This window comes from Stegostoma tigrinum, chromosome 23 (genome assembly GCF_030684315.1).
Source record: "Stegostoma tigrinum isolate sSteTig4 chromosome 23, sSteTig4.hap1, whole genome shotgun sequence".
In the NCBI taxonomy this organism is placed as follows: Eukaryota; Metazoa; Chordata; class Chondrichthyes; order Orectolobiformes; family Stegostomatidae; genus Stegostoma; species Stegostoma tigrinum.
Window position 1 is genome coordinate 6,171,896 of NC_081376.1, and position 27,910 is coordinate 6,199,805.

The window sequence follows — 27,910 nt, forward strand, 5'->3', positions numbered from 1 at the left end:
TTTGGGTCTGCATTAACACACACTTCTGGAACATCGCAAACTCAATGCAAGGTTTTTAAACTGTTCCCTAGATTACACATGTGGTAAGCATACTGGCTTTCAGCATATGTCCTCACTTCAAGTTTTTTAGAATGTAAACTTATTGATCGCATGTTGCAAGATTTTAAAACAAAAATCTACTTCACAATGTTTGTGACAATAACCCACCAAATAATACAGCCAACGAACCTTTATTGTTGTCAGAAACAATGTTAGTGTTTATAAATTGCCAACTTCAATCACAGATCCAGTTCTGTTGTTTTCTGAAAATGTATTTCCTCAAAATACATCATGCAATGAATTGGAAAATAATAGTGAAATTCTGTTTTGAGCAGGATCTTAATCTTTAGTTCTGTTATTCTGTGATTGGACATGAGTGCTAATTGGATCCAGATCCACCCAGCTCTGTAGTTTCATGCCCATTGTATACCTACCTGAACCCAGTGAAACAATGACAACTAAAAAAACAAATTTTCAAAATCAAAAAAAAAACTTCAGAGTGCATGTAGGGTGACGGGACTTAGACTTTCCTGAAATATCGTCGTCAATTATAAACAAATTTAAAGGCAAACTTCTATCCATGGGGGTCTCATCAGTTGTGATTATACTATTTATAAAAAGAAACAGCTGAAGGGAAAGAACAGTGACAACATCAAAAATTTAAACTCACGACACAATAAGGCTTCTGTCATGTATTCTGCAAAGCTGCAGTCCAGTCAAACGGTAGCTAAAACACTACCTGGAATTTTATCACCACTTTAGCAGCAGTAAACAATACAAGTTTTGACTTAGTGCTAAAACTAGTGTAATACAAAATTGGCAGCACAAAATGTTGGGTCAAAAATAATGGGGAAGGCACGTCGGTCAAATTTAGAGATGGTGTTCGCAGTCCACAGAGATGCACGTGGGGCATCGAGTGCTAAATGTTAATTCTGAATTTAAAAAAAAATGACAGTACCAGCCGAGTATCTGAATGATAACTTGTATATCACCAACATTTTGGTCAAGTAAAATTCTTCTTAGTGTCCCCATGATGTAAATACTGACAACCAAGTGTGTAACATTGCTTGATGTCTCTTTCAGTCTGCGTAGCCCATTTAATGTAGGTGTGCGTTGAGGTCATATTTTTCACAGAATTTATCAGTGAAGGGAATACAAGTCAGGTATTCACACCATTCACAAGTTATTGGGTAGACGTAGAACAGAACTACCAGCCCAGCGAAAAGTCCAACAAAGGTAACAAGGAAGATCATAATCTGACATCGCTTGCGGTACAAGTCAAATCTCCCGAAGCTGATGTATGGGAGGAATGCAAAGGACAGGAAGAACCCGCTAACGAAGCCAGAAATGTGAGCAAAATTGTCGATCCACGGGAGCAGGCCAAAGGCAAAAAGGAAGAAGACGAGGGCCACCAGTTTGACAAAAGCCCTCCAAGGCCTCGCTAGAATCTGCCAACTCTGGAAGAGCTCCACAAAGAGGCAGGCGAGAATCCCGAACTGAGAGCCTGCTGGTCCCACCTTAAAGACAGAGAAATAGAAGATAATTAATTTGCTATTCCACAGAATGAGAATCTTTCCAACTCAGTAACATTGTGCTCCCTGAGTACAAATGCAGCTTCACCATTTGGGGATACTATTCGACATTTACTTTGCTGCCAACGCCCCACTTATTTTCAAATGTTCAATAACTCGGAAAGACAAAAATTTCAGGTTTAAAAGAAATTTAAAGCTAAAGCACATCCTATTTTGTGACTGAACATTTTTAATGCAGACGTAAGCTACAATTATTTTCCATAAACGAGCAGACACAATTGACAGCAATGTTCGTTCACCTACTGAACATTGACAGCATTGGCTAGGTTAGCCCAACCCCTAACCACCTTGAAAGGTAGTGATGGTGAGCTGCTGGCTGCAGTTGTTGGGGTGTCAGGACAGTCAGTGCTGAAAGGAAAGAAAATTTTGAGCCAGCAACAGTTGAGGAGCACAGACATCGTTTTCAAGTCAGGTTGGTGTGTGCCGTGGAGATGGTGGAGGTGCTCCCATGCTGCCTTTCACCTTCCAGGCATAAAGGTCAAGTGCTTGGAAGATCTGTCATGTCAGTTTACCACTGTTCACTGACGCTGCTATACTGAGAACCAATTACTATCTCACACTCTTAGTGAAGAGCATGTAATTCAGGCATAGTTTACAATTTGCTCTGATCATAGATCATAGAATCCCTACAGTGTGGAAACAGGCCCTTTGACCTGACAAGTCCACACCGACCCTCAGAGCATCCCACTCAGACCCACCCCCTGATAGCCCATCTAATCTATACACCCTGAACACTACGGACAATTTCCCATGGCCAATCCACCTGGCCTGCACATCTTTGGACTATGGGAGGAAACCGGAGCATGCGGAGGAAACCCATGCAGACGTGGGAAGAACGTGCAAACTTCACACAGATAGACAGTCACCCGGGGGTGGAATCGAGCCCAGGTCCCTGGTGCTGTGAGGCAGCAGTGATAGCCACTGAGCCACCGTGCCGCCCAGGGTGGTCCTCGATTGTCCACCCATGCAGCAACCCTGCACTATCAAAAGCAAAATGTTGTGGATTTTGGTTGAATACTTGACTTCTTTCCCCCATCCACTCCTACGCAGGCTACATTCCTGAGAAATCATGCCTTTTCTCTTTTCTGCTGCTGACTAACTTGCTGATCTTTACTCTCAACAGAGGACAGCTCTTGCTGAAATGAATACAACTGAAGGAGGGTGGTACTAAGACTTTGCTGGTAACCATAAATAGCCACAGCCACATGTTGTATCCAACTGTGAGTGAGTGGACAAAATCCCAGCTATAGAACACACGGAACTTTAATGTAGTCTTTTTGGAATGGGGTGGGAAAAGATGGATCTTTTACGTCACCTTAGTGCACTTATTTCAGCACATGCCTTGAGGAGGTCAATAGTCAGATCAGGCTGAACCAATACTGAAATGAGGGTGGTTCGCATGTGAAATGAACTTCCAGAGGAAGCGGTGGATGTAGGCACAATTAGAACATTTTAAAGACATTTGGATAATTACACGAATACGAAAGGTTTGAAGGGATACAGGCCAGGAGCCGTCAGGCGGGGCTAGATTAGACTGAGCTGTTTCGACCAAAGGGTCATTTTCCATGCTGTATGACTCACAGTGTCACCTGCGTGCTATAGCTTTGAGTTCGTTGAAATTTCCACGAGACTCTGGTCTACGTCATCTTTAGTCAGTATTCATTTGTTTGACTGTGACAGCTCCGGTATGAATGGCCACCGGGACTCAAATCAAGACCCGGAAACTTTACAACTCTTTGGAGTTTGTCTAAAACTAGAGAATTAAGGGACACAAGTAAGCAATTTAGTGAAAACCATTTAGTGTAAGAGGAGAATTGTTTTCCCCTCTCAGACAGTCATTAGTACTTGGAATTCTCTTGCCTGGACAGCAACAGAGATGTGATTGTTGAATACTATTAAAGGTAGAGCCTTGATGCGCAAGGGAGATTGTTAGAATCTTGGGAGTTTTCAGAAAACTGGAGTTAAGGTAACAATCAGAACAACACGTTGTAAGTCAAAGGTGGATCAGGCTCAAAGGGCCGAATGGCCTGTCTCTACAGTTAATTTCTACATTTGCACATACAAGTTCGCATTTCTCAGAAATGGCTGCGATTGTTTTCAGGGGTCCCCTTGACTCAATCATGTATGGCTATCACAAAGAAAAACCGTTATCCTGTCACCTACACAATACAGTTATCTTTGTCTCAATTGACCACAGCTTCGTATGGTGCAGGGTCAGTGTCTGATAAGGGCTTGCTATGCACTTGTCTGGGGGGGGTTTTGGGTTTATGATTGAAAACAAAACAGAATAAAAAACCCTCAAGAACCTCGACATCAAAATGTAAAACACCACCTCCAACAGCACTGGGTGGAAATCTTATTGAGAGTTTGACATTTTCGTGCAGATTAACAACAATGGTCTAGTGCTCATTAGAAATGGGAGTTTGGACTGATAGAAGTTACTACGTCTATTCCATTAATGCAGGTTGGATTGCTTGAGCTTTAAAGGGCACTTAATGCACAGTGATACGCAGTCCCTGAGCGGATGTTTGTTTACCAGTTCAGAAAGAGGCAGCTCAAATCATTTACAGTAAAGGTTCTTTATGTTGCTGCCTACTAAAGGGGAAAAAAAATCATCCTCAATTATAACCAGTGATGACCAGGCAACCATGGATATTTTCTGGCCAAATAAACCTTTTGCGTTTAGAGCAAGTCAAGTAATGTGAAACATTCAGTAAAGCCTTAATTACCAGTGGCCAATCTATTTGTACTTAACCTCAGCAACCTTTGCTGCAAACTAGATGGATTTATCTGAGAGAAGCACAATCTAAAAGTCATTATGAAAATTTTAATGGACTCAATTAGGAAGTGGCATTTGTTAAATTGCAGGGGTACGATAAAATTATTCACATTGCCCGCACTTAAACAAAAATGCAGTGCGTTGGTGACATTTATTTCATTAGCACCCGCAATTAGCCCCTGCTCATGAAAGCAACAAAAAAAATTAAACCTTTCATGATTCAAAGAGCAATGCCACTCTGATCTTTAAAAGAAATCTGCACACAATTACAGCTTTTTATCCTATTTCATATTTTCATTGGAGAATACCAATTCAAATTAGACAAAAGTAAGCAGCAATAGAGTGTTTGTACCAAAGCACTGTGTTCTTATTAAGATGGAGTTTTTAAATAGTGGAGGGCTACATGTGAAAAAGGTATTTGAAATTCAAGAGACATTGAAATTGCTGCTGCGAAAGGACAAAAATGAGTGCAAGGGTGACTGTGCATTTCTCCTCTGATATTCATAATTTGATCTCTCTTTTCAGGGCAAGAAATTTAATCTAGTTGACGGTAACTGTGATCATTTATTTGATTCCTGCAAATTCAGTGGTTAATTGCCCAGCCTTTAAAAGCAAACAAGTGATTTTCTTTTATTGAAGATATTAAAATGGAAAATCGTTTGCGTCAAACATCCTATTAAAATGTCTAAAGTGTCCATACGTGAACTGGTCCTTCAGCCATTTTAAAAAAAAGCTGCCTCTTACCAAATCCATTTATTGAGCATGACAAACTGCATTTCACACTGGCACGTATATCCAATGATTTACCTACCTCTGCTCGGTAAGGCAAGAATATGGCACTAGCCAGATTTCCGGTGATTCCGCTCAGGATGTAAATGATAGAAATCCGAAGCCAGCCTGCTAGTTTTTCAAGGTCCCTAAGGATTGTCATTTGGAAGCAGATGGACACAATACAGTGAAGAATCCTGTGGGATAAATAAAGGGAAGCAATAACCTGATCAAGAATGAACCTCTGAAAATTCTGGAGGTATGGGGTGGGGGTGGGGTTGAAGACATTAATTTTGCCACTGAAAACTGTAATAATTTCACTACGTTGAATGTACACCAGTTGCATTGCTCATATGGATATATGTTAAAGGCACTTAGAGTAACTTAGAGGATTTTGTTGACTATGAGTTCCCTGATTGGGGTTGTTAACCTGGGCCAATGAGGAAGCCCTGGCTGACAGATATAAGCAGGGGATTGCTAGGTGCTGAAGCAAGTAGAAAACGCAGCTCCTGTTTGTCGACCATGATGGTTCGGAGGTCACCCTCAGGATGCTGCCTGTCTATTACCAGGGCCCGATCACTGCCCGGAACTTGCAATGTGCCGACCTGCAACACCACCCCCCCCGCAAGGCAGGAGGGTCAGCCACCATCAGACGGCTGTCGCTCAGGAACCCGCACTCCCACGATCACAGGTTTGCGCGGCTGTTGGAGGGGAGGGCCGAGGCAGTGGGGGTGACCAGTGTCAGGGCCTGGGCTGGATGCTGTCACAGGGATTGGTGCATACGGCCACAGTAAATGTCCAGTTCGCGGCCACTCGATGCTTCAAAATGGCAGCGCTCAGACCCAGTGTCATGCACCAGCTAAGGGCACTCAGGTGTGCAGTGGGATCCCGTCTGCACGTACCCCTGCTTGGACGGAATTTTGCACCGGACCCAGGATCCCGTACCCCACAACCTGAGCTGGAATTTCAACTTTGCACCCTTTTAAGAGAGATGTGAAATGGTGGGCCCCGTACGGGCCTGCTGCTGCACATCATCCACCCTGTCACCTTCACCCACCGCCTGGGCACACATTGGGCATGCCCATTTACCACCGGGTGGTGGGGACCTCCAGTGGAGGGCTCTCTTTGCAGCAATCCTTCCCCTATCCCTCAGGGATCCGGGGGAGGGGGGGGGGGGTGGGGGGGGTGTTGCACACAACAGTTCCGTGTAACCACAGATTGTGGCGGCTCAAGGACTCCCAGCCTGACTGCCTATTTCCAGGCGCCGTGGATATATCGGATATGGGCACTTACACTCCCTTTCGAAGTTACCCCTCTGTGTTTCTGGCTGCACTTCAGCCCCACGCTCCTGGTCTTTGGGCACCTTGTTCAGAGGGAGGAGTGGGGAGCGGGCAGATCAGAGGATTTTCCCCGCCCCTGGAGGGGGTCATTATGGCCAATTACCTACCCCCCCACCACTGTTCTCCAGGGCTACATACGTGCCCAGGTATCCCTGCGGAATGAGACTGCGGCACCCACACACCCTCTCGATACCTTTTGGGAGAGGTGGGCACCACGGGGTGTGGAGTGCCTTACCTCTCCCTCCCCAATTCCATCTTGATTTGATCTTTACCCTCCCCTTCATTTATCCTTTCATGTCGGCTCTGCTTCATATCGCCTCTTTGGTCACATGGATATTTTTCCCTGGTGGTGGTGGTATGTTAATAAAGTTATTTGCCCACTAGTTGTTTTTAACTGTATCATCTTTGGGGATTTAGACTCCAAGCCAGTGTACTGTGCGCATGTAAATAAAGGGGGACTTGGTGATGGGATACCAGCCTCTATACAGTTAGTTCAGAACCACAGAAACTCTACAGTGCAGAAACAGGCCATTCGGCCAATCAAACGCACACCGACCCTCTGAAGAGCATCCACCCGGACCCACTGCAGTCTCACAGCGCCAGGAACCCAGGTTCGATTCCAGACTCGGGCAACTGTCTGTGTAGAGTTTGAACATTCTCCCCGCGTCTGTGTGGGTCTCCTCCGGGTGCTCTGGTTTCGTCCCACAGTCTGCGGGTTAGGTGGAATGGTCATGCTAAATTACCCATAGTGCCCAGGGATGTGCAATCTGGGTGAGTTACCCATGGAAAATGCAGGGTTATAGGGATAGGACAGGTCTGGGTGGGATGCTCTTTGGAGTGTCGTTGTGTTCTCGAAGGGCTGAATGGCCTGCTTTCACACTGTAGGGATTCTGCGACATGGAAAAGGTATTTCAGCTCAGAATTTCAAGGCAATGATTTAAAAATGAGGCCGTCCTTTTAAGACAAAGATGAGGAGCAATCTTTTCTCATGAGTATGTGCAACTTTGGAACGTTGCCTCAGAGGTGGTGGAGCATTGGATATTTTCAAGGCAGAAGTAGAGAGATTCTTGTTAGACAAGGGAATAAAAGATTATCAGGGAGGGATGATCATGAGGAATTTGAAACACAAATAGATCAGCCATAATTATATAAAACAATGAACTGCAGAATCTGGAGATCAGAAACAAAACAAATTGCTGGAGAAACTGGGCAGTATCTGCAGATAGAGAAACAGATTCAATAGTTCGAGTTCAGTGATTTATCTTCAAACCTTTCTTCTGTTCTTTTCTTGAACATTAGTTACTTCAACAGTGAAATGTTAATAGTCAGTGAATCGGTAACAGGGAGTAACAGTAATATTATTGAATGTATCATGTAACATTATTGTGACCTGCAGCAATATAAATAGTCTATATTGTGGTCTGATAAAATAACTAGCGTTGGTGTTAAAAGATATTGTGGCCTCTATCATTACAGAACTTATAACTAGCATTAAACTGAGGAAAGATACATCAGTAATTAAACAGAAATAACAAGGTGTACAGCTGGATGAACACAACAGGCCAAGCAACATCAGAGGAGCAGGAAAGCTGATGTTTTGGGCCTAGACCCCTCTTCAGAAATGGGGTAGGGGGAAGGAGATTCTGAAATAAATAGGGAGAGTGGGGAGGTGGATAAAAGATGGATAAAGGAGAAGATAGGTGGAGAGGAGACAGACAGGACAAAGAGACGGGGATGGAGCCAGTAAAGGTGAGTGTAGGTGGGGAGGTAGGGAGGAGATGCGTCAGGTCAAGGGTGTGGGATGAAGTTAGTAGGTAGGAAATGGGGCTGGGGTTTGAGGTGGGGGGAAGGGGGATAGGTGGGAGGAAGAAGGACAGGTTAGGGAGGCGGGGACAAGCTGGGCTGGTTTTGGGATGCAGTAGGGGGAGGGGAGATTTTGAAGCTTGTGAAATCCACATTGGTACCATTGGGCTGCAGGGTTCCCAAGCAGAATATGAGTTGCTGTTCCTGCAACCTTCAGGTGGCATCATTGTGGCACTGCAGGAGGCCCAGGATGGACATGTTGTCTGAGGAATGGGAGGGGGAGTTGAAATGGTTTGCGACTGGGAGGTGCAATTGTTTCGTGCAGACCGAGTGTAGGTGTTCTGCAAAGTGGTCCCCAAGCCTCCGCTTTGTTTCCCCAATGTAGAGGAGGCCACATCGGGAACAGTGGATGCAATATACCACATTAGCGGATGTGCAGGTGAACGTACGCTTGATGTGGCAAGTCTTCTTGGAGCCTGGGATGGGAGTGAGGGAGGTGGTGTAGGGGCAAGTGTAGCACTTCTTGCGGTTGCAGGGAAAAATGCCAGGTGTGGTGGGGCTGGAGGGGAGTGTGGAGTGGACTAGCGAGTCATGGGGAGACTGGTCCCTCCTGAAAGCAGGTAAGGGTGGGGTGGGACAAATGTCTTTGGTGGTGGGGTTGGATTGTAGATGGCGGATGTGTCGCAGGATGATGCGTTGGATCCGAAGATTGGTGGGGTGGTACGGGAGGACAAGGGGGATTCTGTCTTGGTTGTTATTGTGGGTAAGGGGCATGAGGGATGACTTGCAGGAAATGCGAGAGACACGGTCGAGGACGTTCCTCAGTGGTCGAGAACACAAAACATCATTTTTCAAGGACTGCAACTGCCTCCTGCTCTGGTCAAGAATGCAAAATGTTCTGCACACAGTCCTGGTCACCTCACTACAGGAGGGAATGTGATGGCACTAGAGGGGGTACAGAGGAGGCTCGCCTGGGATGGAGAAACTGAGCTATAAAGGAGAGACTAGATGGGCTTGGGTTGTTTTGTTTAGGACACAGAATTCTGAGAGGGGACATGGTAGAGGTGTATAAGATAATGAGGGGAATGGACAGGGGGAGATAGAGAGAGCTGCCCCCCTTGGTTGAGAGGTTAATCACAAAACAGCAGAGTTTTAAGCTAAGGGGTAGGAGATTCAGACGGTTCTGAGTAAAAGAAAACTTTTTCACTCACTGTGTGATGGGAATCCAGAATGCATTGCCTGGGAAGGTAATGGAGACTAGAAACATTACAACCTTTAAAACAAAAATTTGGATGGGTACTTCAAATATCATAACATTCAAGGTATTGGGGCAATGCAGGAAATTGGGACTAACGCATTTTTAGTGCAGACTTGATGGGCCGAATAGCCTTTTCTGCACTAGCTGAATCTATGAATCCTTCTTACAAGTGCCTTCCCAAAGATACAGCAACATCTTTTGCTAGCTCAAGCTGGATAATATCACTGCTAAACTCAATACAATGAATATCTCTATTCTGAAGGGTCACCGAGCTAAAAAACATTAATTCTTTCTCTCCACAGATACTATCAGACCTGCAGAGTTTCTCCAGCAATTTTGGTTTTTGTTTCTGATTTCTAGCATCAGCAGTTCTTTGCTTTTATAATATATGCATTGTTCACATTCTGAAGAGGAAATCTAAAACTTCTTTCCATAATATCAACAATAGGAAGACTCAGAGCTAAGATAGTCTATACCTTACCAAAATATTACACATTCCTTACAAAACAGCCATGATACAGTCAAGTCATGGAGTTCCACATCTCTAACATGAGGTAGCATTATTACAAGAGGCCTGTTAGCATTTCATTAAAAAGTGCTGAATGCAGACGGTCTTAACTCAAAAAAAAAATCTCAGCACTAAGTATCAATGATTGGGAATAGTTTACATGGAGAAATTATTCATGGCCATAGATTATTGTGGTGATAAATATTTTTAATTCATGATTAAGTGTGGAAACCAGACTTTTAAAAAGTGAATTGAAACTTTCAGTATATTAGGGTGAACAGTTAGACTTGGATATATTAATTCACTCTTGCCATTTGAAGTATAGTCTCAATTTAGATCAATAGTTAAATGCAAATTTTGAATAACTCTCAGCTCTCATTTATATTTCTTAAGGATTATCTTTGTTCTCATTTGAACTGCGAGTATGAAATATAGAAAAATGTTCTGTGATATTAAACCAACATAGCTCTGTAACCATCACCAAAAAAATTTTACAAATCCATTGCCTAACTAGTTCCAAATTTTACAAGAGATAGGGCTTATTGCAATTTCCAACCCTTTTGGTCAACAAGGTAAATCAGATTCACTTTTAGTTATATTAGTTGCATTTAGATAAGCGAAACATGTCTAGATTTATTGGAGAAAGTGAGGACAATACATTCAGATCTACTTTCGTCAGAACTGCAATGGACAGTGAAGGACAAATCCAAGGGAGTGTTGATGGATTAAACATTGCTCCTCGATTTAACAAAGGAGTTTATCTTGTAATTAGCTGTGCAAGCTGATTTCATCGATGTCAGTGTTCAGACACGTGCGGGGAGCTGGTCATGAGGAGGAGGAGTTAAAGTCAACATTAATGCAGCAGAGCGTTAAAACCTTACCTTGTGGAAGGGTCACGTGACTTGCCCACACAAGGATTGTGTCAACGGTCAGTAACAAGAGGACTTAATGATGATACCGATTAAAGATCCATTTTTGTCCAGGCTTACAGACCTTAGGTTTGCACAGCTGCTTGCCAACCAGACTAGCAGCAATGCCAATACTGGGACTGTCTCTCTCTAGAAGGCCCTTTCCAGACCATGTTAGCTGCCTTTGTGGAAAAGCTCAAGTCAAAGATTATTCTACCTGTATAGGACAAGTCACCTTGTCCTTATTTTTCAACCAGTGGCTAGGGACGTTACAATGTTGAAGCTACTCGGTTGTTGTAACAGTATAAACGTTAAAAAGAAACTCATAGGAAGTTCCATTCCACTTCTGTACTCAGTGCAGAAACAGGAGTAAGGAAACCCTCGGTTGTTACCCCTAGGAGGCAGCGGTGCTGACGCTGATACAAGGATAGGGTTACTCTGCTTTGCTGTATGCCTAAAGTGCTTCTGTGCCTGTGAACTGGCCACTAGCTCTGAATCATAAAATCAAAACAGTGCAGACAGAGGCCTTTTGTTAAAGGTCATGGACAAGATCAACAGCACAGAAAAAGGCCCTTTGGCCCATTTTCTGTGTGCTAGTCAAAAACAACCACTTAACAACTTTAATCCCAAATTCCAGCACTCGGTCCATAATCTTGTATGCCTTGACAAAAACGACCCATTTGACTGGCACTATATCCACAAACATCCGCGCTCTCCACCACTCAGTAGCAGCAGTGTGTATATCTCCAAGATACACTGCAGAAATTCACCAAAGATCCCAAGACAGCACCTTCCAAACCCATGACCATTTCCATCCAGAAGGACAAGGGCAGCTGGTACACGGGAACACCACCGCCTCCAAGTTCCCCTCCAAGCCCCTCACCATCCAGACTTGGAAATATATCACCATTCCTTCACTGAAATTGGGTCAAAATCCTGGAATTCCCTCCCTAAGGACATTGTGGGTCAGCCCACAAGCAGGACGGCTGCAGCAGTTCATGAGGGCAGCTCAGCCCCACCTTCTCAAGGGGGCAACTAGGGATGGGGATTAAAACGCAGGCAATGACATACATATCCCATGAGTGAATTAATATTAATAATCTCAAGTGCACATCTAAAAACTTCAACGTTTTGAGGATTTCTGCCTCTGCCACCCCTACAGGCAGTCAGTCCCAGGTTCAAACACACTCTGGGTGCAAGTGTTTTCTACTCATCCCCTGGATGCCTCCTGCCCCTCACCCTAAACCTACATCCCCCGTCATTGATCCTTCCACTAGGGGGTAAAGGTTTCTTCCTGTCTATGCCCCTGACAACTGTATACATCTTAACCTTGTCACCCCTCCCTCTGTCTCCCATGGTCTAAAGAAAGCAACCCCAGTCTGTATGATCTGGACCTTGGCAACAAATATTATTACAAATAAATGCTCAAACCGATAAGATTGCATTTATACTCGTCCCTCGACTCTGCGGTGTAGAAATGCTTACCCCGCATGCAGAAAGAGTGAAAGCCAGAGCCTGTAAAACTGATCAGGAATTTCCGGATTGAGGAATGGCAGCAGACCACACACATCATCCATGCAGTGCACCTGGACACCAAAAATAAAAAGGCACATTCTAAACTCTGGCACTGCAAATCAACATTTAACACTGCCATGCGTCATTTCAAAATACCTCAAGCATAAGGACATTCCAGAATAGGCAAAGGCAAGTGGGGCAGATGTGCGATGTAGGGTGTAAACACTGTCTCCTCTTCCATTTTGTCTTTTACAGCCCTCTCTCATCAACCACAGCTGACTTCGTCTGCCACTCCTCAAACTAAAAAGGCTGGCACTATTTTGCTTCCTCAGTTTTCATTTCAAGCACAGTTCAAATAGCCAGCTCCAGCTTGTGCGCTTGGCCCAAGGATTTAGTCAGCTCTGAGACTGAGGGACCCTAGCAAAACCCAAGCTGTGCACTGGGGAGCAGGCTGTTGCTGGGGAAATTCCACCTGCTCAGACAGTCAACGATGGCCACGGTAGCTTTGGGGATGGAGAGCAGGCTAGAGGAAAGGGAAGCAGAGTGTTAGATTGGTTCCACAAAAGCCACAGCCCAAGTCTTCAAACCAAAGACTTTGCTGCCTGGGCTGTAGCTTGTATGGGGACACCTCAAAATTGCAGGGCAGTGGGGTGCGCAGCTCGCATTGAGACAGCTTGGCTCAAAGAATACAGCGCACACTGGGGCACAAATCTTCAGCACCCTGTGGTCTTTTCTGCACCTGGCACAGTCAGCCATTTTGATGTCACATGGAGTGAACCAAATTAATTGAAGACTGGCCTGTTATAAGATTGAAATAGCTCAATCCCTCAGCATTTCCTTCTGATCATGGCCCTTATCACCTCAAATTTTGCACTCAAATTGCTCTCTGCCTTTATCAAGGACTGAGCTAGATTCTCTCATTAGTCCTTCAATGGTCTTCTTCCTTCCACTGAACAGTGGAAGGTCGAACAGGTAGCAGAGTGGCTCAGTGCGTTTCACTGCTGCCTAACAGCACCAGGGACCCAGGTTCAATTCCACCTTCAGGCGACTGTCTGTGTAGGATTTACACATTCTCCCTGTGTCTGCATGGGTTTCCTCCCACAGTCCAAAGTTGTGGAAGTTAGGTGGATTGGATATGCTAAGCAGTTTCTTAGTATCCAGGGATGCACAGGCTAGGTGGATTGGCCATGGGAAATCCAGGGTTACAGGGATAAGGTAGGGGGGTAGGGTCTGAATGGGATGCTCTTTGGAGGGTCAGTTTTGTCTCAATGGGCCAAATGGCCTGCTTCCACACTAAGGATTTTATGATTCTTAACCACTGGTAGTCATTAGAACAACAAAATTCTACATTCTCGACTGATTAAACAGATCTAAAGAGGGAACTCAGGTTAGCGATTTTCTTTTAAACTCAGACCTAGCCAAGACTAGGAGGCTGAGATGAAACTAAATCAATAAGGGGTATTGATACTGGTTTGTGTGGCAGGATTCAATTACAACTATTGCCTTGTACATCCATTTGTTATCCATAAAATGAAATAAAGTAGCTTAAAGATTTGCACTTAGTCTTATCTTACTAGGGTTTTAATTCTGACTACCTGAAGGTTAATTGAAGTACGCACGCGGACACGCACAAAACACAGATGGACAGTCTGGATGACCACATGAATCTTGAAAACTACAGGCTCATTCCTGGATGTAACACGGTCAGAACTGAACTGGAAATTAACATTCAAGACAAAAAAAAGCCTGAAATTTACAACAGGCCTGGCACAGACAAGAGTTTTTGACCAAACAGACCACTCTGGGTGCTGGAAATACAAAAAGAAGACTGAAAGTACTGGAAATACTCAACAGGCCTGACAATGTAGGGGGAGGGAAACATGTGCCCAATGACCTTTTAATCAAAACTGGAAACAAAGTAGTAATAGGTGTTGAGAAAATGTTTGGATGTGAGAGAAAAAGGAGGGATGGCGGGGGGGGGGGGGGGGGGGGAAAGAGGAGAGGAAGAGAGATATGGTGGGGGGGAGGGGAGGAAGGAGGATATCGGGGGGGGAGAAGACGGATGGGGGGGGGGAGGCAAGAGGGATTGGAGCGGGAAAAAGGGGAACAAAGGGAAGAAACCATGGAAAGAAGTCGGAAAAAAAACAGGGGAAAGGGTTCAGGTAGGGGAAGGAGGGGCAAGAGAGGGTTGAGGAGTGTGGGAGAAGGGAGGAGGTTGAGGGGGCAAGGAGGAAGGTGGGGAAGTGATTGAGAGTGGGATGGTGAAGAGAGGTGGAAAGTGGGGTGGGAGGGATGGGGAAGAGATGGAGGGGAATATAGGGGAGAAGTGAAAGAAGAAAAAAAGAGAAGGAAGAGGTGAGGGGTGGTGGCAACAGAGGTCAGAGGTGGATGGAGTGAATAAATGAATCACAGAAGCATAAGTCAAGAGATACCGGGCTGTAACAACTGAAGAGGTTTTCCTGATAAAAGAAAAGGGTTAATGTCCATTTGGCAAAAAAGAGCAACAATATAGGTAACACACCCCATCCCCCAAACAATATTGATATCTGATGATTTTGGCACTGATTTTGCTTTAATTACTGCTGGAGATGTAACTGACTACAAATGGTGGAATATGTTGGTGCGTTAACTGGGCAAAGAATTATACTTGTGGGGCAGGGAATGGAAAACTAGTCACGTCCTCCCTGTCCACATCCTTCATATCAGGGCAACAAAATCTCTGCTGCCTTATTCTGGAGAAGTTAAGAATAAATGCTTGATATCCCCAACACATTCTGCTAAGTGGCTGACATTAAAAGATGCTGGCATTTCAATTTCATAGCTTCACTCTAAAACAATCGGGCCAAGTGTTCTCTTTCTTAAAAAAAAGGCACTAACTTTGGAAACCCTGCTGAACATAAATACAGCAACACAGAGCTGTGGATCCACGATAAAAGCATTTGTTAAAAGGTGAGGACACAATTTGTGTTCAATTTTTTCAACCTCCAGAGTGAATGGTGTCAAAGTAATTGACCACCGCAGTTAATGTAATTGAGACAGAGTTATTGCAAAGGAGCTGTTCGAGTTAAATTGGTTTGCTTTGCAATTGTGACACAAATGAGCAGGAAAAGCACAATGGCTGCCTTAAAGTTTACTCCAGCAAGGATTCAAACAGCAGCACACACGCAGTTGAGTTTCCACCCTTTCCTTTATATCATACTGTTAACACTGCCTTCAGATCTATTTTACTCCTTCCTACAAATTGAGAGCAAATACTTCTGACTTTGTGGCAGGCACAGAGAGAGATAAAGGAATGCTGGGAGCAGTGTTGCCATTATGAGCTGTCCTTCGATTCGTGGATGATGTTTGCTCAAGGTCCTCACTTATCATGTTACTGAACAGGCTGATTCTCAACTCTCATGTAATGCACTTTCAGTCTGCTTTAACAAGCATATCTCCCCACAGACTGAAAATACAGTGAGCAGAATAATATTCATGCAAACAATACAGGGTGTTACTTTGGGAAACACTTTCTTTCCTGTGGATTTGTCGTTTCCGATCTTAACAACATGGGACAATAGTGAAAAAGATATCAGTGTCAGACTCATGCTCCATGCGGTTACAGACACTGCCTATGCTCAACCAGTCATAAAGCAATTCAAAGTGGGTACTTACAATTGTCAAATTAATACGAATTCACCTGTCCCCAATCCTTTCACAAAAGTGAACAGTTGCATTATTAATCCTAAATTGTATTAGTATCCCACAGCACTGTAATGGCCCCACTCAACAGGCAGAAATACACTGTGCCTATAATAGTGCAGTTAACCACCTCACACTGCTAGCAGCTGCTCCTATAATCGCAACAAGAATACCCATGCCGAGAACGAAGGATGGGTCGATACAAACCTGAGAACACAGTGTTGCTTCTTCATGGAAGTAACCTTTCATAAACTCACAGTATTCTCTTGATGTTATCTCACATCTGCAAAAAAAAAGTCCAATAACATTCCCGTGATTCCACCACATCCACAAACATGCTAGTTCTTAAGTTCAAGGCAGTTGGCAATTGGAGCATCAGAATGTAAGGACAAAACTGTGCAAAAATCCTCCTGTACTGGCATTTGCTAGATGCCTTGGCAAAATAAATCATGGACAACCCTACTGCTACAGTGAAAATGTAAGCCTCTCCCATGGAATTCAACGACAATATTCTCAATGATCTGAACATACAATTGAAAACATGCAAACTATTTTAAAATCTTTTTCTTAAAGTAAAGAGTCAGTGTCATGAACTCCCTTTAAGACAGGCAATACTGAGGTTTCGAGGAACTGTTCTGAGGAAGGGTCACTGGACCCGAAACACTGGCACTGATTTCATTCCACACTCGCTGCGGCCAGGCCTGCTGAGCTTTTGCAGCAATTTCTGTTCTAGTTTGTGATTTCTTGCATCTGCAGCTCTTCCGGTTTTAGTTTTAAATACTGAATTTTGCCAATTTTCCATTAGAACAAACAGAAAAGACACAATGGATGCACCTCCAGCAGCATTCATTCCCACACTTCCAATAAGGTCCAATGTCACCACAAGGAATTAGAATCTGCCAGTATTTGTAAAGCAAAGGCAAGTGCGAATGGGAGATGGTGAAGTAGCAACGTCTACACTCGAAGGAATAAAACAATGCCTCACACGTAAGTGCCAACTAGAGAAAAGGTAGTCACTATTTTAATATTCCAGTCAACATTTTGTGGACTAGTAACAATTCACTTGCAGCAATGAGGCAGTGTTATATAGCACAGAAACAGGCCCTTTAGTCTAATGCGTCTATGCTGACCAGGGAATCTAAACTGAACTGGTGCCATTTGCCTGTGTTTGGCCTATGTCTCTCTGATGTTGTAATTGACCTTGCCTTTATGGTGTCCTTCAATATACACGCACTATCCTCTGTGTGGAAAAAGTCCCTAAGGTCCCTTTTAAGTTGTTCCCCTCTCACCTTAAACCCATGCCCTCTCCCGGAGAAAACATCTTGGCTATTCACTCTGTCCATGCCCCTCATGGTTTTATAAAACCTCTAAGGTCACCCCTCAGCTTCCCACACTCCAAGGGGGAAAAAAATCCCAACCTATCCAGCCTCTCCTTATACTTCAAACCTCCCCTTCCCAGAAGCATTCCTGTAAAACTTTTCGCACATTTCCCGTTTAATAACACCCTTCCTATAGAAGGGCAACCAGAACTGTTTGCAGTATTCTAAACGTGGTCTGGCCATTGTCTTGTACATGCTGTCCCAACTCTTGTGCTTGGATGTTATGACCGATGAAGACAAGTGCGCCAAACGCTTTCTTCACCATGTCTACCTGGGACACCGTGTCAAGATCCTGTTCATGTTTAACTGCCACACATGCTTCTCTCAAGCATGCCGCCACGCCACATCAGTATTATGTCACTGCCAAATAACGAGCACCATTAAAGTGAAAAAAGCCGCTCTGAGAGTCAGGCATTAAGCATCACGGCCATGTCTCAGAGCAAGGCCAGAAACTCCAGACAGCAGCAAATCAAAGAAATATCATTAACAGGGACATCCATCTTTTACAGTGAGGTTTTGCTTTTAAAAGAACGATACCAGGAATTAATGTAAACATAAAACATTTGTTATAGGCTATGCTTCCATTTTAAAGAGATAGGAGGATATAAAGTAGATTGATGCCAGGAAGAAATTTAGAAATAGGAAAAAGGTATAATTTGATCAGGAATACTACATTTTTCAAGTAATAGTGTGATTATTACACTCCGATGCCATTAAATGGAATTATAGAAAAGATAATGAGAACATGTTGTTCAGTTTATAATCCCCACTCACTCTCCAGATCAGTTATCATCGACAAGGCTATTTACCCAACCTCGCTAACCACCAGATGGAAGCAATCTGTGTAATACAATATTAAAGTTAAAAGATTTCCCACACATTGGCTTCCTGACCCGCGAACTGGTTAAGATAGGAATGGGACAATAAATGCTGGTCTAGTCGTCAATGCTCACATTATTTTCGAATTTAACCCTCACCAACAGCACTCCACTGAGATTCCAAGTGTCTCAGCCCAGAACTATCCCTAGAACACTCAATCCTTTCGCTTGTTAGATAGTCGACTAGGCCTTTAATTGAAATGTTTGATGATTCAGACAGTCCTCCCTTTCCACGAGTTCTGTAGTAGATCCAAGCACAGACTCACCTCCCTTTGGTGCCAATACAGCAGGGTCGGCCTGTGATCACACAGTCCAGGTGTGGAAGGTTGGTGTGGTTTCCAGCTGTACTTTTAGTGCAAATCTGAAACAAGAGACAAAAAAAAAAGACAGCATTAGAAATTCTCCCATTATTGTTGGCTTCATTGTGTGACACCTTCAACCACAAGGTGTAGGCTGTGCGCCCACACCACTGGAGGGTTATCATTGCCTGGATCACAGCATTTGCAAACTGCAAAGGCAAGGATGGGCGAGGTGGTGTGGGGTTAGGATGCCTTTAGGTCAGGAGGTAGACAGCCTTGTACGGGAGGAACCATCAACATTGGTGTGAGGAAAGGCACTGTCAGGTCAAGGCCGAAGGACATTGTGTCTGTCTGTCAGGGTTTCACATTCAGGAGGCTAGATGTCAGTGAGTGGAGGTGGTAGGCAGGAGTCAAAGCCCATTTCAATACTTTTAAACATTGCTGCGTAATATGAAGTTCAAGCTGATTGGTATCCTTTAAAATCTGCATCTCTAGCGAACAGTCAGAGCTAAGGGACATTATCAGAGGTAATTTCTACTTCTCATGATAATAGCCATGGAGTCAGCGACAATCCGAACGTCCACTCCAAATGATACTGCTTAGCAGCCACCCTCTCACTGGGATTTCTGCCTCCGTGTTTCAGGGCAATGTCCTTTCTTCGGGAGTTTTGATGGAAGGCCACCAACTTGAAACATTAACATTCAGAGATAGTAGGAACTGCAGATGCTGGAGAATCCAAGATAACAAGGTGTAGAGCTGGATGAACACAGCAGGCCAAGCAGCATCTTAGGAGCAGGAAAGCTGACGTTTCGGGCCATTTCTGATGAAGGGTCTGGGTCAGCTTTCCTGCTCTTAAGATGCTGCTTGGCCTGCTGTGTTCATTCAGCTCCAACATTAATGTTCAGCTCCCTCTACGAGATGCTGCCTGACTGTTGACTTTTTTTTATTTCAGGACCATAATTAACTACTTGGCATGAGGGTCTACATAAAACTATTTGTCAAGTTCTCAGGCACCTCCATGTAGGAGGTGAGGTACCAATGAAGCTAGCTGCTGTTTCATGGTTTGTGCGCACCAAAGGCATTAGAACTCAGATTAGTGATCAACAAGAATTTAATTGTCAACAACTTTACAAATTAAGTAGATTTGAACTTTCACTGTTGGCATTCCATTAATTTAAGTACAGATTAAACCTAAGAAAAAAATATTGACAGGTTTACATGGCACATGGCAAATTGAGCATTGACTTCACTAAGGTCCCACAATACCTGTCTTTGTTATTTACAAATACATCTAATATTCTAGACACCATTTTGCCTATTGGGTCCAATGTTCACTTGTCACTGATTTTCAGGAATAAAATATAGAAAACAGACTGCAGAAAAGGTTATAAAACCTTAAAATGACCAAACTAAATGTGAAAAGCAAAACTAATTATGTCAGATGTCAGTTTTGTACTGTATTTCCTATGCTTTTTTGTTCCACATTTGCTCAGAGAAGGTTAGGGTCACATACCAGCTCAGTACTTATCACCTAATTCCTAACTGCCCTGGAGAAGGTGCCAGTGAGCTGCTACAGTTCTCAGGGGGACCCTGTGCATCATTTGTGAATTCTGCGACACTGACCCAGCAAGAATGAATGAACAGTAAGCTTCCAAGTCAAGATTGTGAGACGTTTCGACCTAACATTGGAGCAAAAGTCCATCATGACTCAAACTATTCAGATTCATTTCCCCTGTACTCTCTCGAGTACCTCCACACCTTTCCAGAACACAGGATGCAATGCTCCAGCTGGAAACTAAACTGGCTTTATAAACATTCAGTATTAATTCCCTGCTTTTGTACTCAATTCCTCAATTTATGGAGCGCATGGTCTCCTTTACTTTGCTCACTACTCTCTCAAAAGTTCCTGCCACATTGAATGCTGGTTGCACATGAACTCCACAAGATCTCTTCACCTCTACACTCAAACATTGCTATTAATTCCACATACTCAATCTTCTCTGCCAAAATGCATCATCTCACATTGCTCCGTAGTAAATTCCATTCTGTTAAGTCCTCTGTGTCATGCCTCGATGTTTTTGGTATTACGCAGGGTATTTACAGCGCATTCCAGATCCTTGCTGCTCACTGTGTGGAGACAGTTTTCCTCCTGTTACCTGTTGCTCCTGTCATCAATTGCATTAAAATCAGATTCTAGATCTTTCTGCCAACGGGAACAACTTGTTCTGATCAATTCTGTTCTGGCCCCACAACATTTTGATATTGATACTGAAAACTCTCATTGCAGCCCATTAGCAGCAATGCCACAATAGAGGGCTTTCAGTGAGCACTAAGTAAACGAAAATGAAAACGGCAACTGCAGGGTCTTACCGGCCATTTGGTAATGTCATCAGGCCATTCATGAGGAGGAACAGAGCCAGGCTCGATACAAAACCTGAAGGAGGGCAAAGCAGGGGAGAAAGAGCATAGAGAACAAAAATTACACTGTAAAAAGGTGGCTGGTATTTGTCTTTCATTATTTCCCTTAATAAATTTCACCTCAAAAGGTTATTGTGTGCATGTGGAGGGTTCAGACACATTCTCACACACTGTCTGAAATTTTCGCGGGATGCGATTCTGCACTCAAATGGGAATAGTAACCAATTGCAAAGATACCATGACCATAAAGTATCATTTTAAACACACTGGCAAAAAAAATTAGACATTTGTCATCGTTTAGTACAGGAGGAGTATCTTAAATCCCAAAAACTGGAAGCAACCCACATCCCATGGATACTGTTGCCTTTAGCTAACTCAGCAAGCTCTTGGACCCGCTAAGGAAGAGATTTATAAAGGGTTTGAGGGATGCCTCAGAGCTCCAAGCCAATGGAGCAACAGCATCGTGTAATAACTCACTCACAGCACCATGGCAGCCATTGCTGTCCCAAAGCTCGCAGCCCAGAGAAAAACAACAACTTTGGAAGTTTTGGAAAGCGTTCAGAGTTAAATATGATCGAGGCTAAAAGTCCTCGATAGCTCTGCTGGTTCCAGCTGGTAGCTCAGTCGCACAGCAGTGACAGAGAAGCCATTGATGAGAAAGGGGTTCCTGGATTTGCTCGGTCCCACCATTTCCAAGAACATAGGATTCATGTTATATACGGCAGAACCTGCTCCTGGCTTTCAGATGGTAAACACAATCGGAGAAGTAGGGGCACGGTCAAGGTCCGCTGTTTCCAAATTCAGAAATTTCTACGTAACACATTTATTTAATTCATTTCAGGAGGCTGGTTAGCCCTGGCAACTTGAAGCTTTTTCAGCCTCCAGGGGGCAAGAGTGGGTCTCCCCGATACAGTGTTAACCAGTGGAGACATTGAAAGGAATGGCACGCCAATCAGAACCAATAAAAAAGACCAGAGATAGGAGGAACTGCAGATACTGGAGAATCTGCGATAACAAGGTGTAGAGCTGGATGAACACAGCAGGCCAAGCAGCACCAGAGGAGCACGAAGGCTGACTTTCTGGGCCTCAACCCTTCTTCAGAAATGGGGGAGGGGAAGGCTCTCGCATCTCACTGGCCTGTAGTTCCAGGAGATAGAACACAGAATATGAGACAGGAGGAACTGCAGGTGCTAGAGCCTTCCCCTCCCACATTTCTGAAGGAGGGTCTAGGCCCGAAACGTCAGCCTTCCTGCTCTTCCGATGTCGTTTGGTCTGCTGTGCTCATCCAGCTCTACACCTTGTTATCTCAAATAAAAAGACCAGACAGTTCATTGGGAACGGACGAGGATACAGACAGTAGAGCAATCAACACAATGATGGTGGACAACAGTGTTTCCAGGGCGAGGATCGTAGGGCCAACAGAGCTGTACCATTGTTGGTGATAAGAAGTGATTAACCCATGCTAGCACCACCCCCAGCTCGGCCCCGTTCCCACAACCCCTGCCCAAATTGCCACTTCATCCACATTGGAATACACCAACCCAACGAGAATTGCCTGGGGCACATCAAGTCAGGGCCATCTATTTGTTGTTTTTTTTTTAAAAATCCCACTAAACTAACTTAATTTTGCTTTCTAAATGCTGAAGTTAAAATTTAGCATTGATAATAAGTCTTCCTTCTCATTGAGTTTCAGTTTTCGATCACTGTTTCTCAACTTATTTCTACACCTCCTTACAATCTCAGAGCCCTTTACCGCTATGTTAGTGTGGCAGGGTAATGAGTTGTGGGCCTCCTACACTCGGGTCGTCCCAGATTCCGAGCTGGACTGTGACCTGAGGTGAGGGCCTTCTCTCCGGAAATGTTTAGTGGCACGTGATCCTCCAGGACACAGATGATCAGCCATCCATTGTGTTGCCCTTACTGACATCAGCTAATTCAGGGAGCACAGATAAAAATGAGGATCTTCTTTTGGTATACTAATGGTGTAAGTTGTTAAGAAGTTTTAGCCTTTACGAGGAAGGCATGGTCACATCAAAATTAATTTCAGACTAACTAATTTTACATTGTTGCATTTTGTTAGCCAAGCATAATTACCTTGGATCCTGATGGCAGACTGATCCATAGTTCCGATAACTTTTGTTAGCCAGTAATGGTACACTCTTGTGCATTGGCCACTTTACCCAGACGGCAAGAGTCGACTGCAAGAAACATTACGTTCTGTTAGATATTCACTTTGTAACATCCAAAAGGACGACACACCCTCGTTACGATTTGATCAGACTGACATCAAAATTCCCAGTTAAAACACGACGCCACAATATCCCAGTGGGAATTTTCTTAGGGGTGGTCTCTCTTCCCTACTGGTTGAAGTAAGGAATTTCCCAGTCACGCCCGGCCCAGGACAGTCAGCTTCGGGCCTTTTGAGTAAATACTTACAAAAGTTGTCTAGGTGGCTGCTGAAAGTGATTTTTTTTTGGATAATGAAGTGTGAAGCTGGATGAACACAGCAGGCCAAGCAGCATCTCAGAAGCACAAAAGCTGACGTTTCAGGCCTAGACCCTTCATCGGAGATGAAGGGTCTAGGCCCGAAACGTCAGCTTTTGTGCTCCTGAGATGCTGCTTGGCCTGCTGTGTTCATCCAGCTTCACACTTCATTATCTTGGATTCTCCACCATCTGCAGTTCCCATTATCTCTGATACTTTTTTTTTTGGAATCTGGCCCAAGACAGCATCAAGTCTTTGGTGAATACCTATTGCAACAGGGATATGGTACCCAGTCAGCTATTTGTGAAATTCATAAGTAGGGTTGTTCAAGAATACAGCAATACCTAAACGTAGTGATTGTAACAAAATGAGTCAGATGGATCGCACAGAATAGGAGTTCCCTGAATTGGGCTGTTAACCCGGTCCAATCAGGGAGCTCTGACTGACAGATATATATAGGAATGTTCGAGGTTCTGTTCACTCTGACAGCTGGCTCTGAGGGAGATGGATCAGTGTCTCTTCAGGAGTATATAAAGGGTGACTTGGTGATGGGGTACTGGCCTCTGTGGAGTTATTGCACTACAAGACTTGGCCCATTTTTATGTTTCACATCGGAAAAGGGAAGGCCAAAACTCAATGGTTGCTCTCAATGTCCACTGTATCACAATGGCCTTCCTCCTGCCATGCCACACCCACGGCCTCCCTTTCCATTCAAACAGGACGGGACGGGCCTCAGTAATGTTAACTCTGCCACTGCACATTCAAAACTGCTTCAGTGACTGCACTGTTACTGCTGGAGGACTCAGTTCCCCTGAGAATCAACATTCTAGATGCTCTATAACCAGAAATGGCACAAACTGCGACAAACCTTTTGCTTTATGAGGATCTTACTTCAATTTTATTTCATGGAATCCATTCAAGAAACTACTAAGCAGCCATGAGGCTATGGGGGTTCAGGGGTGTTTGCGTGCAAGAGAGAAGAGACACCCAAATGCATTAGTTTTTGGGATATTGAGAGACAATAAATAACCTTTATTGTAAACTCATGAAAGCATGCTTCGAAAAAGTAATTGGAATGCACTCTGCAAGGCTAAGACTGGCCTCTTTCCATACACAACATACTGATCACAGACAGCCAAACAGTATGCGTATTTTGTCTGTCTGCGACAGACTGGGGCCTGTATCAAGAATCTAAATCGTTTGGAGCAAATCTGACTTAAGGAAGATTAGACATTGAAGGGGAAACTGACCTATCCAAAAATGGATGAAACAATGTAAAATACGGATGTGAATTTTAACAATGGGAGATATGATTTGATGTAAAAGGCATTCATGCAATGGAAAGACTAAACCCAGGTGAAATGAGCATCCCTGACCACAGAACAGCTTCTAAAATAAAGCATCACTAAACAGGTACAGTTAAATTGATGTCAGAAAGTATGGAAGCCTGAGGTGACCGAGCATCTAGGCCTTATACTAGATTTGAAACAGGCAGGATCAAATGGCCCTCATTCAGGGACAAGCTTTGTTTCCTGATTAAAGGTTGGTATCTACGTTGACCAGAATGATAAAGGAACACCCTGCATTTCAGTTGATGGTGAAACTGGAGCGACTTGGAAGAAATTCTCAAAGTGCATTTCTTTTTCCCTCGTGGAAGTCTGAGGCCTAACACGTTGGAAACACAGCAAACATTGTATTAACTGGCATTGATGGGACCAGGAGTGTGCCAAATGATCAAATATTCCGCATAAAGCAGTAAACCCTGACCAAGCGAAGCTTCGAGACATCAACATTCCTCAGAAAAAAAAACAAAAACATTAATGCACCTCCTAGAATCAATATAAAAACACACAGTAAGTAACAGGAATATAATGGAGAGGGGTATACAAATTTTGTTTCTCAAATTGGAGACCTGTGACCAGTGGTGTTCCACAGGGATCTGTGCTGGGACCACTGTTGTTTGTGATATATGTAAATGATCCGGAGGAGGGTGTAGGTGGTCTGATCACAAGTTTGCTGATGACACTAAGATTGGTGGAGTAGCTGATAGTGAAGGAGACTGTCAGAGATTACAGCAGAATATAAATAGACTGGAGAGTTGGGAAGATAAATGGCAGATGGAGTTCAATCCGGGCAAATGCGAGGCGATGCACTTTGGACGATCAGATTCAAGGGCGAACTATACAGTAAATGGAAAAGTCCGAGGGAAAATTGATGAACAGAGAGATCTGGGTGTTCAGGTCCATTGTTCCCTGAAGGTGACAACGCAGGTCAATAGGGTGGTCAAGGCGGCATATGGCATGCTTTCCTTCATTGGGCGGGGTATTGAGTACAAGAGTTGGCAGGTCATGTTGCAGTTGTACAGGACTTTGGTTCGGCCACATTTCGAGTACTGTGTGCAGTTCTGGTCTCCACATTACCAAAGGATGTGGATACTTTGGAGAGGGTGCAGAGGAGGTTCACCAGGATGTTGCCTGGTATGGAGGGTGCTAGCTATGAAGAGAGGTTGAGTAGATTAGGATTATTTTCATTAGAAAGACAGAGATTGATGGGGGACCTGATTAGGTCTACAAAATCATGAGGGGTATAGACAGGGTGAATAGCAAAAAGCTTTTCCCCCCCAGAGTGGGGGGACTCTATTACTAGGGGTCATGAGTTCAAAGTGAGAGGAGGAAAGTTTAAGGGAGATATGCGTGGAAAGTTCTTTACACAGAGGGTGGTGGGTGCCTGGAACACATTGCCAGCGGAGGTGGTAGACGCAGACATGTTAGCGTCTTTTAAGATATATTTGGACAGGTACATGGATGGGCAGGGAGCAAATGGACATAGACCGTTAGAAAATAGATGACAGGTTAGACAGAGGATCTTGACCGGCGCAAGCTTGGAGGGCCAAAGGGCCTGTTCCTGTGCTGTAGGTTTCTATGTTTTTAAATCACTGTTACATTTTCTTTACAGCATAAGCGCTCAGACGTCGTGGTATCTGAAGTATATAATTTTTGCTCTGGTTAATAAGGTCCTGGTGAAAACAACATTTGCTGCAATCCTATTACATATGGGAAGAGATGCACACTTCTTATAAATCTTGAGAGTCATACAGCATAGGAACAGACCCTTCAGTCCAATGGTCCATGCCAACCATAATCCCAAACTAAACTAGTCCCATCTACCTGTGAGAGATAATGGGAACTGCAGATGCTGGAGAATTCCAAGATAATAAAATGTGAGGCTGGATGAACACAGCAGGCCAAGCAGCATTTCAGGAGCACAAAAGCTGACGTTTCGGGCCTAGACCCTTCATCAGAGAGGGGGATGGGGAGAGGGAACTGGAATAAACAGGGAGAGAGGGGGAGGCGGACCGAAGATGGAGAGTAAAGAAGATAGGTGGCAAGAGAGTTGCAATGAGAGAGAGATTCCCTGAGGTTGGTACCTGTGTTTGGTTATATCCCTCCAAACATTTCTTATTCATATACTTATCTAAATGTCTTTTAAAATATTATAACTGTACCAACAGCTACCACTGCTTCTGGAAGTTCACTGCATGCATGAAATAAGTTGTCTCTCATGTCCTTTTTTTTAAATCTTCCTTCTCTGACCATAAAGAAATGCCCCCTAGTGTTTTACTAGCAAATGAGGTTTGCAAACTATTGGCTATAAATTTAAATTCTCAACTTGGAAAAACATACATCTCAGGTTTGCTTCTGAAAATAGACCTCTCTCTCTCTCTCTTTTATGTCATTATATATGGTGCCAATTACTTGGGCCCTGACATCCCGAATACATCATCCTGATCAGGCTGAAGATCCAGGGTAATTGATGGAAATTTCCAAGTACGCGATCATCTATAGCCCATCTTTGCACAAATGCTGACCTTGTTAAAAGTGCAAAGCACGTACAAGACACCAAGCACCCCTCCTCCAACTTCAGGAAATAGTCATATCAGGATGGCACTTATAGCTCAGTCGTGTAAATCTGTCTTCCGAAAAATATTGGTGCACTAACCAGCAATAATGGTAGCATCTCTTCTAAATCTTGTAATTTCCATTCACCTACCGAGCACTCTTTCTCCGAGGTTTGCACACACCCTGACTTGTCGTTTCGTACGCAGCAAGCTGATTTATTTTCTTCTTGTCTTTTCTGTGCTATCAGTTCGTGAACTTGCTGGTCTTGCCTCATACAAGGCGAGAACTTTGCTCCAAGATGAATTAAGGCTTCCTGCAACAAAAATGACAGCGACGATTACGGCAAATTCAATAAAATTCCA

General features: G+C 43.9%; 1 protein-coding gene across 8 annotated transcripts in view; it reads right to left on the reverse strand.

The window, feature by feature from the left end:
- Positions 1–214: 214 nt before the first annotated feature.
- Positions 215–27,910, reverse strand: part of rhbdf1a (rhomboid 5 homolog 1a (Drosophila)) — a 320,599-nt gene continuing 292,903 nt past the window's right edge. For all 8 annotated transcript variants that reach the window (XM_059653890.1, XM_059653891.1, XM_059653892.1 and 5 more), the window contains 8 exons: positions 27,700–27,861; positions 23,260–23,363; positions 21,118–21,181; positions 18,715–18,809; positions 16,399–16,474; positions 12,481–12,581; positions 5,222–5,375; positions 215–1,556 (listed from right to left, as the gene is read on the reverse strand). In XM_059653890.1, the coding sequence (XP_059509873.1) occupies positions 1,137–1,556; positions 5,222–5,375; positions 12,481–12,581; positions 16,399–16,474; positions 18,715–18,809; positions 21,118–21,181; positions 23,260–23,363; positions 27,700–27,861 (1,176 nt within the window). In that variant the 3' untranslated portion in view covers positions 215–1,136. The remainder of the gene's footprint in view (positions 1,557–5,221; positions 5,376–12,480; positions 12,582–16,398; positions 16,475–18,714; positions 18,810–21,117; positions 21,182–23,259; positions 23,364–27,699; positions 27,862–27,910) is intronic.